This window comes from Homarus americanus, unplaced genomic scaffold, assembly GCF_018991925.1.
Source record: "Homarus americanus isolate GMGI-L3 unplaced genomic scaffold, GMGI_Hamer_2.0 scaffold25827, whole genome shotgun sequence".
Classification (NCBI taxonomy): domain Eukaryota; kingdom Metazoa; phylum Arthropoda; class Malacostraca; order Decapoda; family Nephropidae; genus Homarus; species Homarus americanus.
The window spans coordinates 11,374,495-11,389,288 of NW_024738300.1; the positions used below are offsets into that span (position 1 = coordinate 11,374,495).

General features: G+C 43.5%; 1 protein-coding gene across 1 annotated transcript; it reads right to left on the reverse strand.

The window, feature by feature from the left end:
• Positions 1–4,232: 4,232 nt before the first annotated feature.
• LOC121873983 (basic proline-rich protein-like) lies at positions 4,233–5,661 on the reverse strand. Its single transcript, XM_042377864.1, has 3 exons — positions 5,502–5,661; positions 4,815–5,377; positions 4,233–4,652 (listed from the first exon to the last, which is right to left on the reverse strand). The coding sequence occupies exons 1-3, from the start codon at positions 5,659–5,661 to the stop codon at positions 4,233–4,235; spliced, it is 1,143 nt and encodes a 380-aa protein (XP_042233798.1).
• Between the last annotated feature and the right edge of the window lie 9,133 nt (positions 5,662–14,794).

The window sequence follows — 14,794 nt, forward strand, 5'->3', positions numbered from 1 at the left end:
ATAACATTGATTTTTTATCGCCCAATGTATACTGCAACGGAGTTAAATGGTATGTACATAAGTTTTGATGTGACCTATGTTCATCTTGAGGTGGCGTCGGGGCGTATATGATCAGAGTTGATTTTAATAAATATTGATCAAGTAGAATGAGTGCATAACTGCTCATTCCTTCTAACAATTGACATTCCTGAAAATACTTAAAAACTCAATTGTCTACCACGCTACCATTATAATTGAGAGGATAATTGTCGAAGTTATATTCTAAAGAAAAGCTTGGGTGGTGGCAGCCCAAGATGTACGTGTTGTGATCATACGAAGGTGTAAGAATAGAGAAGGATGTGGTTTTCCAGGTTAATCCACAAAATAGAATATAACTAAGTAAAGCTGAGAATAAAAGGAAGTAAGAGAAACTAAACAAATAAGTAAGAGTATTGAAAAATATACAATAAATAAAGAAAAGAAAGACTTAGAAAATAAATCAAATAAAAGAAATATAACTAAGAAGGTTACAGACATAGAACTAAGAGACAACAGCCAAATATTAAAAAACTGGGATCTTACAAAATTAGTTAGGACATTTTTCATCACACCTTGAAATGTTTTCATTCGTGTGATATAGTTGTTTTAATTGCTCCTCATCTGTCATTGGTTGGTGAAACAGCTTATCACACATTATCATCTTTCCCAGTAGATATCTGTTGTTTATGTACAATTGCCTGGCGCGTTTTGTAAGATAAGGGCAACTTTGTCACATACAGGGATACTACTGCTTAGTTTGGTTGCTAAAACAGTCAGCATGCTATACATTGTGACTACTGAATCAGCGAAATCGCCAATTTACTGCCTGTCTATGAAACGGTTTCAACGATTTTTATCAACGGAACATGTTAAGTCATGTGACCGCACCTTAACAGGGTCTCCCATTCCTGCTGGGTGTAGGGCAGGAGGCCGGGTTACTGAGTCAGCTGGAGAGAGAGGTGATGAAGGAAGAGGACCAGAGGAAGATTGAGATCTGTGGTAGAGGAAGAGCTGCACTTAGAGGAGGAAGAGAAAGACAGTGAGAGAGGAAGAGGAGGATAATGGAAGAGGAAGAGGACTTATAGAAGAAGAGGAGGAAGACAATGGAAGAGGAAGAGGATCCTAGAAGGACTTGTAGAGGAAGAATAGGACAATATTTATGAGTGACAAACAGAAATTTAAAGTGAGACAGAGAAAAAAGTGAGAGAAAGGCAGAAAGAGAGTGAGAGAAAGAGAAAAACAAGAGATAAGGTGAGCCAATAGTGAGATAAAGAGAGCACAGTCATTAGAACACATGCCTTTATATGATTCAACAGGTGTTTATATTATATTAGTTTCCAATTTAAGAAGCGACACATTTTTTTTTCTTCAATAAACATGGGAATAAATTTAAAACTATTTGAAACTATATAACATTGAAAGGTTCCAGTACACTATATATAAGACGTGCACACTGATTGATTTGCAAGATGTTGAATTTAATGCTAGAACCAGGTTGACCTCTGCAGCGACCTCTCCCTTAGTAGCTATGGTGAGGAGGTCGAGGTTTTATGGCGACTTGGGTTCTGTCGAGAGTCCAACCAGGATGAAGGCACTGTGTAGGATAAACCAGGAGCATCTTTTACAGACTAAAGATTGAGAGGCTAACAGGACACAAGAAGGCCAATTACCTACTTACGTACAATGGAACAATAAGGGGGGGAAGTGCGGGTAGGTGGCTGTGAAGAGCTAATCAACATACGCCTCGCTGCTCACGTGATCCAGACAGGGAGAGACACCTGGTGGCGGCCGGCGGAAGTTGGAATCAAGCTGAACAGGTGAGTGGAGAGGAGCGTGTGGGAAGGTTCAGACTGGGGCGTATTAGTGCTATACTGGAGGCTGCTGGAGCACGTCTTCCTACCCAGTACTTCTCCAATATTCATCGTCGGTCTTTCTGAATCTTTTTTTTTTTTAGACCTGTGTCGTATAGGCTGGTTCTGAAGCGCAAACACACTGACACACACACATATACATCATTCCTTGTTGTACTAAATTTCCTTTTAGTCATTCTCGATCAAATTCTCTAAAGTGACCAAAAAATAAGTAAACGCGAAAATATCTGTGAAGTAGAGTACTGCAGTAGCCAGGCGAAACACAAGTACTGTTTACATAATTCATGCTAAAATATCTATTATCGTTTTAAATTTGACATCCAGTTATATAGAATAAAGTAGCTACACTTAGCCCGCTTTTCGAAAAATAGTTACATTATTAATGGAAAAATCCCTGACATCTGTGATCTGTAAAATAATTGATGGAGGGTCGAGTGTTGGTGACTGTATACACTAGGAGGAAGCTCCACTCAACATGTGTTTGAGATGAGAACGAAGTACAGTAGTAATGTGAAGACGCTATGAGTTATGGAGGCAAGGTGTTTTCATCAACTACGAGATGTCACTAAAATATATAATTATTTCACAAGATACATCTCCGAAATTTATAATCTCCCGAACTATTAAACATTACACAAAACACGTATCCATCTACATTTGAAACTATAATTTGCAAACCCCTAACACTGCCAAAAAGAGCGGGGAAAAGTTCCCAATTTCAATATGCGACGCAAATATCACGCCCGTAGAATAGGCGGGGGTGAAACCTGCATAAAAAAGATTGAGATCAAATATTTGACTGTGGGACTGGCTAGGTCAGCTGGGCTGGTGGCTGAGGTGCGCCACACACAGGTGGTGGTGGTGGTGGTGGTGGTGTGATGGTTGTAGTTCAAATGCCACACATAAACTAGTAAAGGAAGGCTGTGCTGAGTGGAAACATTTTAGTGAAAAAATAAAATCCCATGAGTCATCAAATGAACTCTTGTTCAATCTTAACCAACTGGATGGAAGAGAAAGGAAGGTTGTGTTTAATGAATACTATAGATACACGTATGTTATAAGAATTGATTGAAGAAAAAGAACATTGGCGATCTGTTTAACACTATAGCAGCTGTCTAGCACCTACGTATTGACGAAGCAGAGTTGTTTTCAGAGCTTCGAGTACTCTGAGAACTCATTCCCTTAGAAACAAAAGATGTACTTAAGGCGTTTGTTTAACTTTCTAAAATCTCTAAATGGTTCCTTCCCGAACGCAGAAATAGTGTATTAAATTTTGTTGACAGTCAGAGAGACAGTGGCATGAGGGGAGCCCCTGAGAGGGCCCCTCGGGGCGCCACCCCCAGAAAGGACACCTGGGGGCACCGCCCCTGATTAGGCCCCTGAGGGCACTGCTTCTTTAGGGCCCTTGGGGGTGTCTCCTCTGGTAAGGCCCCTGAAGGCGCCGGCCCTGGTAGGCCCTCTGGGGGTCCCGCCCCTGGGAGGGCCAATGGTAGGGCCAGTGGTAGCGCCCCTGGGTTCGTCGTCCCTAGTAGGGCCCCTGGGGGCCCCGCAACTGGGAGGATCCTAGGGGCGCCGCAACTGGGAGGATCCTGGGGGCGCCGCCCAAGGGAGGGTCCCATTGCATTTCCAGTATAATCGCACCATGAACAGTGTAAAGGGGAATAAATATTCAAAAGGAAAACATAAGTTGAGGTGTTGTGCTGACTGACTGTTCTGTTCTCCTATTGGCTGTAATTTGGTGTATTTACATTTTAGTCCACCAATCACAGTTAAATAAAGGATTGCTGGACGTATGCATTATGTACAACAACACGACCAAGCAAGTTATAGGGCTTCTGGGAGGGGGCGCCCCTAGTACGGCCCCTGGGGGCACCGCTGCCTCTGAGAGAGCCCCTGGGGTGACTCCCGCCTCTGCGAGGGCCCTTGGGTAGCCGATGCCCCTGAAAGTGCCGCATGGGGCGCTGCCGCTCCTAGGAGGGCCCCTGGGTGCACTGCCGCCACTGAGAAGTGTCCTTAGGTTCCAACGACCCAACTTGGCCCCTGGGGTTTCCGACACCCTTGGCAGGGCCCCTAAGGGGGCAGCCAGCTCCTAGGAGGACCGCTAGGGTCGCCACTGCCTCTGGGAGGGCACTTGGGGTCGCCGACACCCCTGGGAGGGCCCCTGGGTTTACCGACGCCTCTGGGAGGCCTCTGGGGTCGCCACTGCCTCTGGGAAAGCCCCTGGGATGACTGCCGCATCTGCGAGGGCCCCTAGGGTAGCAGATGTCCCTAAGAGGGCCCCATGGGGCGCTGCAGCTCCTGGAAGGGCCCCTGGGGGCACTGCCTCTGGGAGAGCCCTTCGGGTCACTGGCGCCTCTGAAAGGGCCCCATGGTTAGCCAATGCCCCTGAGAGAACCCCATGGGACGCTGCCACTCCTGGCGAGGGTCCCTGGGGGCACTGCCGCCGCCGAGAAGACCCCTGGGGGTGCCGCTGCCACTGGGAAGCGTCCTTTGGTCTCCAACGCCCCTGGGATAGCCCCTGGGGTTTCCGACACCCTTGGCAGGGCTCCTAGGGGCGACGCCAGCTCCTAGGAGAGCCCCAAGGGTCGCCACCGCCTCTGGGAGGGCCCTTGGGGTCGCCGACACCCCTGGAAGGGCCTCTGGTGTCACCGACGTGTCTAGGAGGGCCCCTGGGGTCGCCGAAGCCCCTGGGATGGCGCCTGGGGGCGCCGTACCTGGTAGGACAAATGGGAGGGCTCCAGGGAGCGCTGCCCCTGTAGGCTGCTGGGCGCAGTTGTTTTTGCATTATTTAGAACAATGGAAGATATGACTTTAAAAAAATACACCGCCCATCGCATTTCCAGTATAATCGCACGATGAATAGTTAAAGGAGATTAAATATCAAACAGGAAAACATAAGTTGGGGTGTTGTGCTGACTGACTGACTGTTCTGTTCTCCCCTACCAGGTGCGGCACCACCAGGGGTCCTCCCAGGAGTGCCAGATACCCCAGAGGCCCTCCCACGAGTGGCGGAACTTCCAGGGGCCCTCCCAAAGGCGGCAGTGCCCCCAAGGGCCCGCCCAAAGCTATTGGTGCCCCAAAAGGCTCATCCAGGGGCGGCGATGATCCCAGGGCCCCTCTCAGGGGCGGCGGTGAACCTAGGAGCCATCCTAGAAACGGAGGCAACCCCAGGGGCCCTCCCAGGGACGGCGATGCCCCCAAGGGCCCTCCCGGGGGCGTCGGCGGCACCATTGGCCATCCTAGGGTCGGCAGAGCCCCCAAGAGCCCTCCCAGGGGCCCTCCCAGGGGCCCTCCCAAAAGTGGCCACACCCAAAGGGCGGCGGAGACCCCAGGGGCTCCTTCACGGTCGGCGGCGCTGTTAGGGGCCCTCACAGGAGCAGCAGCGACTCCAGGGGCCCTCCTCGGGGAAGCGGAGTCCCCCAGGGGCCCTTGCAAGTGCGCCGGCGACTCCAGAAGCCCTCTCAGGGACGACTGCACCCCCAGGAACGCTCTTAAATGAGGAAGCGACCCTAGGGACCATTATAGAGGCCCTCCCAGGGGCAACGGCTCTCCCAGAGGCCCTCCTAGGGGCGGTGGTGACCCCAGAGTTTCTCCTAGGGACGGCGGATTTACCAAGGGCCATCCCAGGAGAGGTGGTGCCTCCAAGGGCCTTTGCAGGTACGGCGGCGACTTCAGGCGCCCTCCCAGGGGCAGCCGTGCCTTTAGGGGCCCTTCCAGTGTTGGCGGTGACCCCAAGAACACCCCCAGAGGCGGCGGCGGTCCCAGGACCCATACCAGAGGCACCCCCTCCCAGGAGGTCTATAACCTGCTTTTTTTTTTTAATTGATTTGTAGGATTATTACCTACGCGGACCTTAAGCTAAAGTGCTGGTCCACCCACTGCTGGGATAAAACACCAGCGTCTTTTTGGTTAAATGTACATCACCACCAGTGTGGGGGGGGGGGATGCTCGGTAAGAAACTGTAGGGTTTCTTGAGAGTGGTTGGTGGTTAGCTTTCTGGCAACCTTCTCTGCTGTGATAGGGGGTTGTATGTTTCTCCTAGCTAATTGTGTTTCAGGGCATTCTATGAAGTAGTGCTGCAGTGTGTTTTCTGCTCCGCTGTGGCAGGTCTTGCATATGCGCTGCTCTGCTGGTGCTGATACAATTATTTCCCAAATGCATGGGTATCCCAGTCTCAGTCGGTGGAAGTTGACTTCTTCCCTTCTTGTTATATCCTTAATGAGTGGTGGTCTCTCATAATTCGTGACCAGATAGTACCACCTGGCCGATCGTGATACTGGTGTTAATTTTCTATGTTTCTCTATTTTCCACTGGGCAGTTCGTGTTATTGTGGTCTTCTTTATCTGCTCCTGACTGGGCGGGATGTTCATCTCGATGTTTCGCTGTTCTAACGCAGCCTTGGCAGCAGCATCAGCTCGTTCATTTCCTGGGATTCCGATATGACTGGGCACCCAGTTAATGATAACTTGCCGATCTTGTAGTTTTAAACCTTGCAGTAGTCCAACAACAGATGTTATAAGATGAATGTTGTCTCTATGCTCTCTGCATTGTAGTGCTTCAATAGCACATCGTGAGTCAGTGTGTATTACAACGCCTTGTTGATTGTTTATGGAAGCGTGTCTTAGGGCTCCAAGTATGGCAGCTAGCTCAACTTGCAAAGTAGAGCATCCATCTGAGGTTCTCCAAAGGGACGTGTTACCTCCTTCTATAGTGAAGGCTGCTCCTGCCTTCGTACTGGTGGTCTCTACAGAACCGTCTGTGTAATACACTGTACTATTGTGAGGTGTTAGAGCCTTCATGTTTCTCTCTGCCATCTGTCGGAGCTCATGTGGGTTACAGTCAGTCTTTCTTGTCCCAGTTTGTAGAATGTTGAAGACTGCTGGCGGGGACTCCCACGGTGCTGGGGTGCTATAGTCTGGACTCATTGTATCAGGTCCTTTGCTGAGGATTGTGTCTTTCAATTTCAGTCGATTTACAGCGTCAGCTGCTCACAATAGTCATGTTTTCTTGTTAAAGACATCTCTGTTAAGGTTCAGTGCTCGTAAGAGTCCATTCTTGAATGTCATCCTCCCGAACCCTGGTAATCAGTTTTGTTGCAAAGCACGCTGTTAATCGTTCCGCTCTGGTTTGGAGAGATGTGAGACCTGTCTCCATGTGTAAGTTTTCAATTTTTGTCCACATAGGTGCCTTGACAATGGCTCTCATAGCGTTATTCTGGGCAACTTCTAATTTCGCCCACTGCCCCTCAGACAGTGTGTTAAGAGCCGGTGTGGCGTAGTCTGTTAATGATCGAATGGCGTGTATATATTGCGTTCTTAGGACTACATGTCCCGCACCCACCTTGGGTCCTGTCGTGGCTCTCATCATGTTGACTCTTGCCTATTCGGTCTCTTAGATAGTTTATCTCAGTGTCAAATTTGAGGCGTTTGTCAATCCAGATGCCCAGGTATTTGTATACATTGACCCATTGTAAGGCAATACCTTGTATTTGAAGTTGTGTCACCGGCTCATTGTGTCCAATCCTCATGGCTTTCGATTTGGGGATTGATATCTTGAGCCCGAGCCTCATACATTCTTCACTGAGGAGGTCTAGTGCTCTTTGGACTTTGCTGATTTGGTTTCTGCCTTTTACTATCAGTGCTAAGTCGTCAGCATAGCACAGCAGTTTGGTACCCTCTTGAAAGGGGAGCCGACACAAGTTTTCCATGAGGATGTTGAAGAGAGTTGGACTAAGAACTCCTCCTTGTGGTGTGCCATTTTCCAGTCCTTCCTGATCTGAGGCTTGTCCTTGACAAGTAACTCTTGCTGTTCTGTTTTGGAGATAGTCAGCAATCCAAGCCAGTAGGTATCCTTTGACGCCTTTCCGGGCCAGAGTGGTTACAATGGCCTGTGCATTTGCCAGCTCAAATGCTTTCTCTAGATCAAGGAATACTACGATTGCCTTATTTTGACCAATCGATCCCAGGAGAGTGGCCAAACTGTGTGCAATGCTGAGACCTTTGGTGAATCCAAAGATATTGTGGTGAAGTGGTTCAGTTTTCCAGAGGAGTAGTGTAAGGACCATCCTTTCGGCGGTTTTGCCGATGCATGCTGTTACTGATATTGGTCTGAAATTCGGGGGATCATTGGGTTTGGGAATAGGAACAATGTTTGCTCCTTTCCAAGATGACGAGAGTTTGCCTGCTGACCATGATGCGTTGATAACTGTTAGGAGAGCAAGTTCACCAGCAAGTCCTGCATTGCTGAGCAATGAATAGGTTATACCATCACTGCCAGGAGCGGTGTCTTTGCTTGTTTTCCTGGCCCTTCTGATTTCGTCTATAGTAAACAGACAGTCTGTAGTGTCAGCTTGTTCAATTGCATGTCTGACTACTACTTCTCTCTCCAGTTGTACTTGCTGTAGATGAAGTCTTATTTCAGGAGGTAGTTGAGCTGATGCAAGCATTCTGCAAAGTGCTCTGCCAAGCGATTTGCTTCCTGTAGTGGCTGGGGGCGGGCTGAAGCTTTGGGCAGTTTTCCTGTTGCTATCCTGAGTTTTCTCCAGAGTTCACTCAGGCTGGTGTGTGCATTAAAGGTTGCACACCACTCGAGCCATTTGTCTTCCCTAATTTTCTGCGTAATTTGACGAGCATGTTGGACAGCAGCTCTCAAGAGTTTCACTCCCTCAGGGGAAGGGTATTGTCTGAATGTGTTGATTCTGTTCTCTGACTTCGTCATTGTAGAACCAGTAGTCTTTGTGGTGTCTATTTGTAGGGTTTGTTTTTGGTATTGCTTTCTCTGCTGAATGTTGTATGGCATCAGTAAGGTCCTGGTTTAGTTGGTCAATATCTTCTGCTGGTTCATAGTTCGAAAACCATTTTTGGAGTTCATCTTGATATAATTTCCAATTTGCTTTCTTGGTATTCCATCTGGGTGGCGGATGTGGGGGAGGAGGGAGTAGTTCCATTCTCAAAGTAGTTGTCGTTGCAAAGTGGTCACTGGTCAGTTCATCATCTATCTCCCACTGAGCTACTGGAACGAGCTCAGTGGAGATGAATGTGAGGTCCAATGTTCCTCCCATTATGTGTGTTGGTTCCCCAGTATTCATGAGCGTTATTTCTGGAACAGCTGTCAGCAGTTCCACTAGGTGATGACCATCCTGGTTCATTCTTGTGGTCGAATTGAACGTTGGATGGTGGGCATTGAAGTCCCCAGCAATGAGCACAAGTTCCTGTGTTGCTTGTGTCAGTAGTTCACCGGCTTCTAGTCGTTTGGTAGGCGGTTTATAGATATTGTATACTACAAGACTGTCGTTTGCCAGGTGTATCCGAACAGCTTATGCCTCTACTCCATCTCCACAGTGAACTGGTTCTACTTCTGAACTGGGGATGGTCGCCCTGACGAGAATCATGCTGCCATGGGAGTTGGGCCCCTTTGGTACAGAGTACTGTTGGTATCCAGGCAAGCGGAATTGTTTATCTTTGGTCATCAGGGTTTCTTGCAGAATGAAGACATCAATATTTTTAGCTATGGCTGCTGCTTGTACAGTATGCCGTTTGTTGGACAGGCCTTGTACATTCCACTGTGTTATCTTGAGATTACAAGGAGTTGGGGCTATCCTATCATTATCTCCTCGTCGCTGGTGCTGTAGTTGCTCTCGGCGTTCATGGTTGAGTCGCTCTCCTCCTCGACAGTTAGTAGTGGTGGCTGTTTCTTGGGCACCTGCTCTGAGGGAGGAGCAGGAGGTGGAATTCCGCTTGTTTTGGGAGGTATCTCGGGAGTTTTTTTTTCTCTCCTCAGGGTGCTGTCGCTCTTGTCTGTGTCGCTCTTGTCTGTGATCGTGTGTTTGCTGATGTGTTCTTCTCCTTTCATTTTACCATCCAGATATTCGTTTCTGTTAGTATTCTTATTTATTCATATACTTATATGTTCTTTGTAGCATTCTTTTCAATGAGTATCCTGTTTATATAGTTATCCTTCTTCAATTATTTATTTATAAATATACTTTATATTCTTATTTCGTATTCTTATATAAGTAATTCTTGTCTTAGTTATGTATGTGTTTTGTATTAAAGTTTCATGGTGTGTTTATTTAATAATTTCTATGCTGTGGTTTTAGTTCCACAATGTACATACATGTCTTATCTTTCTCTTCTTGTACTTTCCAAAGTTTTCATTTGTTTCATATATATTATATTCTCAGTTTCAATGTTTCTACCTTTCTGAAGTATACTCTGTTTTACGTCTATTCTTATACATGGGTTAGTCTAACCATGTTATTCTTAGTACAATACTTTTATACTTACAAAGGGTAGCTGCCACCACCCAGACTTTTATTATATAACATAACTCATGGAAAGTTTTTAAGTAGGGTAGATGTATAGGCACGTGAATAAGTATTATTTTCTGGGAACCAATGTAAGGAGTATGGTGATACTGTAGATTACTAATTCAATATTTATTAACACAGTGAGTGGATAAGATGCATCTTAGATTCATTAGACAAAACAGAACCACAATTTACTTAAGTCATCAAACACTTCAAGAACTTATTACCTTATTAAATACCTCCAAATATTTTACTTCATTAGACAATTGTGAATTATTACTGACAAATGAGATTCCGTAATTATTATTCACAAGATATCACAGGACCCTCAGGTCTTACTTAACAAGTAACAAATTACCTCTTCAATTCTTGGTTATAACATTATTCTCTCAGGTTATTTTTTCATGGTCACAGACGAATACATAACACACTGGACAACTCCACAATTATAGTAACATACAAACCTCCTGTTAGCTCGCAAGGAACAACCTGGTACCTTGAACTCTCATTCAGTGGTTCAATACTTAACCTGGGATGATTATATTTCTATGGTCATCCCTGCATGGATATACGGCTCCATACATATAACCAAGAACAGTAGATAGACCATGATCATACGATGGAGTCAGTGGGCCAAAGTTGTTTACAGGCTCGCTTGCTAGCTCGGGCGCCTGGCTCGGAAAGGTTGACTCGTGGCGGTGGGCCGTGGCGTCTGCCAAGGAATCGTGCCCTGGGATTCTAATCTCGCCACCTTAAAGACATCCTTCGGAACATCTTGCCCATAGGCGGCCCTGAACCTCAGGAGTGTTGCTAACCCCCACAACAGCGTCTGGAGACGTGGAGGAGAAATCATAGTTCAGTACAGAACGGTACAGATGCCCCTCATTAATGTTACAACTGATGTAAATAAATGTAGCTTTAACAGGGCGAGTAGAAAGTCAGTTATAATAGGAGAAAGTTATGTATTTCCTTGTTTACAACGACCGATTTAACTGAGTAAAAAATAGAAACAAAAAAGAATGGGTATCATCCTTCTAATGACACAAGGATCATGGTGGGACCACCCTAACATAAAGAGCCCCAAGAAAACATCAAATAGAATAACTTGGCTTGACTGACCGCCTGTACTGCACCCTCAGAGCTAATGCATTCATCTCTATATCACCAACAAACCTAACGACTTCAATACTGTTGTCAACAGTGAAGGACAGACCAAGACTGTCAATATATAAGTAAGTTTAATAGAAAAATAAAAAATTATCTGAGATCAATATTTATTATATTTACATGAATTTATGTAATTAAATAATTAATTACAGTAATAATCAAATAAGATTTTAATGCCGTGTCTATTTTATATTTACAAATTAATGCATTGATCTTATAAAAGATACTTTCATAAAAACTAGTGAAATTATTAAATAAAATTGTTTCATGGGATGAAATATAATAGTTACCCCTCCTTAGAGTTCTATCATGAAATATAATAGTTACCCCTTCACAGTTTTCTGTCAGGAAATATAATAGTTACCCCTTCTTAATTTTCTGTCATAAAATATAATAGTTACCTCTTCTTAGTTTTCTGTGATGAAATATAATAGTTACCCCTTAAACCTTCTTCTTCTTCCTCTCATCAAAACACAAGGGAAAGATCGAAAGCTAGAGGGAAGAAACAAAATTCGAAGTGGTCATTTTAAGATCGATAGCTAGATGGAAGAAACAAAATTTGAAGGGGTGGTTAATTTTCGCCCCTGTCCCCAAGCCTGCCCCCTGAAGCCTAGTTTACTTATATTGCATTTTCCCACTTTCTTTCCAACCATGACAGCTTTACGTTGAAACTCTCTTCGTCATCATGTACTGTACCTCATTCTCTTCATTCTCCTTCCAAAAGCTGTTTCATTATCTGTTTATCCTTCATACACTTTTATACACCTACCATTCACTCGTTTCTTCATTTATTTTTTCTCTAATTCACATAGTTGTTATTTGTAATTCTATTTATTCTTATTTGTTTCATCATTTATTTACAAAATTTAGTTCCTTAGTTATCCTATTTATCTAATTGGTTCTTGAATGAAATGTAAATTTTCTGATAATTCATATAATTCTAGGTGAAATGCAATTAGTTATTCTCTTAAAACGACTTTATTTATTTGAATATTACTTGTAATAACGAAATTGTATCAATAATTAAACTAAGATCTCAATCCGTTTCTCTTGCTTATATCAAAAAGTACACTACCTTTATTACACACGTTCATTTCTTTATAACATTCATTGCCTTTCATCAGGGCTTTCTTGGGGCTTTCCTCTGACTTTCCTGGGGGTTTCTGGGGCTACTGGGACTTTCCTTTGGACTTTCCTGGGGCATTCCTGGGTTTCTTTGGGGGCTTTCCTGGGCTCTCCTCAGGGGCTTTTCGGGGAGTTCCTGGCACTTTCCTCAGGGCTTTCTATCGAGAGCTATCTTGGGGCTCTCCTCGGGGACTTTCCTGGGGGCTTTCTTCGGGGCATTCTGGGGGTTTCTTTGGACTTTCCTAGGGGATTTCCTCAGGCTTTCCTATGAGGTCACTGGAATCATTATGAGTACAATTAAATCCCTCGAGACGCTTAGTTTAAAGGACAGGTTGTGAGTAAAAATTTGGCCACAAGGACCCGGATATGTTATTACTTCTGGAATTTGTTGTTTTTTCATCAGGTAATACAGCAATACTTTATTAAAATACAGGTGTTAGAGGTGTTTTTGAGTAGTTGAAAGAATGATTGAAAATGAATTGAAATTGAATTGAGCAGATTAGTCATAATATTTAAAAATTATACTACGAACATTATTTTCTGTATCATCTATTTTTCTTCGTAAGACACAAGTAAATTAACCTATACTAATTAAAACTAATTTAGTGATCATAAAAGAGTTTTAAATTACATTAAATATTGTTTTATTGGTTAATATCATCTATGTTCAAGCAAGAAAAACTATTTAGCGGTTTGTTCGTGGTAATTCTTCAGCATTTTTTGTTTTGTCGGACGTCTTCCCAAGTCAGCCAGCAGCTAACACAATGGCAGCGTGGACAGGTAGAAGTTATTTCAACATTTCCTTTGATATTTATCCTTCTTTTAATATCCATATATGTAAATAAACAGCAAAATATATACCATTTATGATAATTATTTATATTTTAGTGTAATTTAATCACTTTAGTAATTTCATACCAGGCACAGGTCGCTGCATCAGCATAAACATATGGCGGAATGTGTCTTGAGGAAATTTGGTTTGTGTGCTGTAATATTGTATTGTCAGGATTTAACTGTGTGTGTATATGGTGGGTTATGGCCAGGGATTATGGTGGTGTAAGATAGAGTTAACAGTAGGCAGGGGCTGTTTGACTGCTAACCGGTCATATAATAAATTAACTGTTTTACTGTGGGTTATGTATAATTTTGATATATTGCATCTGCATTGTTATACCATATGAATAATTATTTAATATGTTTTGTGTGTGATCTAATGTGTACGTTTGGATTTACCTATTGATATTACTAATATGATTTAAACCTTTAATAAATTATAAGTATCGTTGAAACAATATCTGGTAATTTATATGAGAACACCGCTGCCACAGATGTTATTATGATGGTATTTTAAAAGGAGACAAAACTTTTTTATTTTAATTATAAGTTTTTTGGTTAATATTCGTTTTATCCCAATAGGTATTTCTGACATTATGGATAAATTAAATTTTTTACCATATTTTTGTATTTTATTTATTTATTTTTTATTATCTATAATCATATAGCACCTGTAGGTAGGCGGGGTGTAAGGACGAGGTAAATTGTGGGGTAAAAAACCGCGGTATAAAAACTGATCATATATGACACTATAATATCTCTAGGTGCTTTATTGCATGGAAGGGTAATTATTTACTGTAATTCATATTCGAACAAATCTGCCGAGTCACTGTGTGCTCTGTTTACAACCACGACCGCTCAGTTGGAAGTATCATCATCCTCAAAAATATAAAATTCACCATGATGTTTCAACAATGATATTTTCAGTGGTAGCAGATATAAAATAAGAACTGTACCTTGTTTAATATGGCGGTGGGGGCCAGCTTCAGGCAGTCAGATAAGGTTAGGTAAGGTATCTTTGGTCGGTTAGATCACGTTCTATTAGGTTCTAGTAAATGTCGCCGTTTTTAAAATCTGGGACTGGTATTATTTAAGATTTTTGTGCGTCTTAGGAATTTAGGTTAGGTAAGATATAGTTCCTGGGTTATTTGGATTTAGGTTAAGGTGAGATCAAAATCATTCAAAACACTTCAAAACTCTCAGAAAACATAGGGATGACAAACTGAAGTTTTACCTCACGTACTATAGTGATAAGAACATCTGTGGAAAAACTGAACAACTCCTTCTGGTGGCAGCGGTGTTCTCATACATGACCGTATATGAAGGGTTCTGAAATAATACTAAAGTACTTCTGGTCTCGGAAAATTCTACATAATATTTTATTGTCAATTTCAAACTGTTATAAAACAGAATCGATCAAATGAGAAATAATACTGTAATGATACTACATACAAAATTAAGGATACAAGGA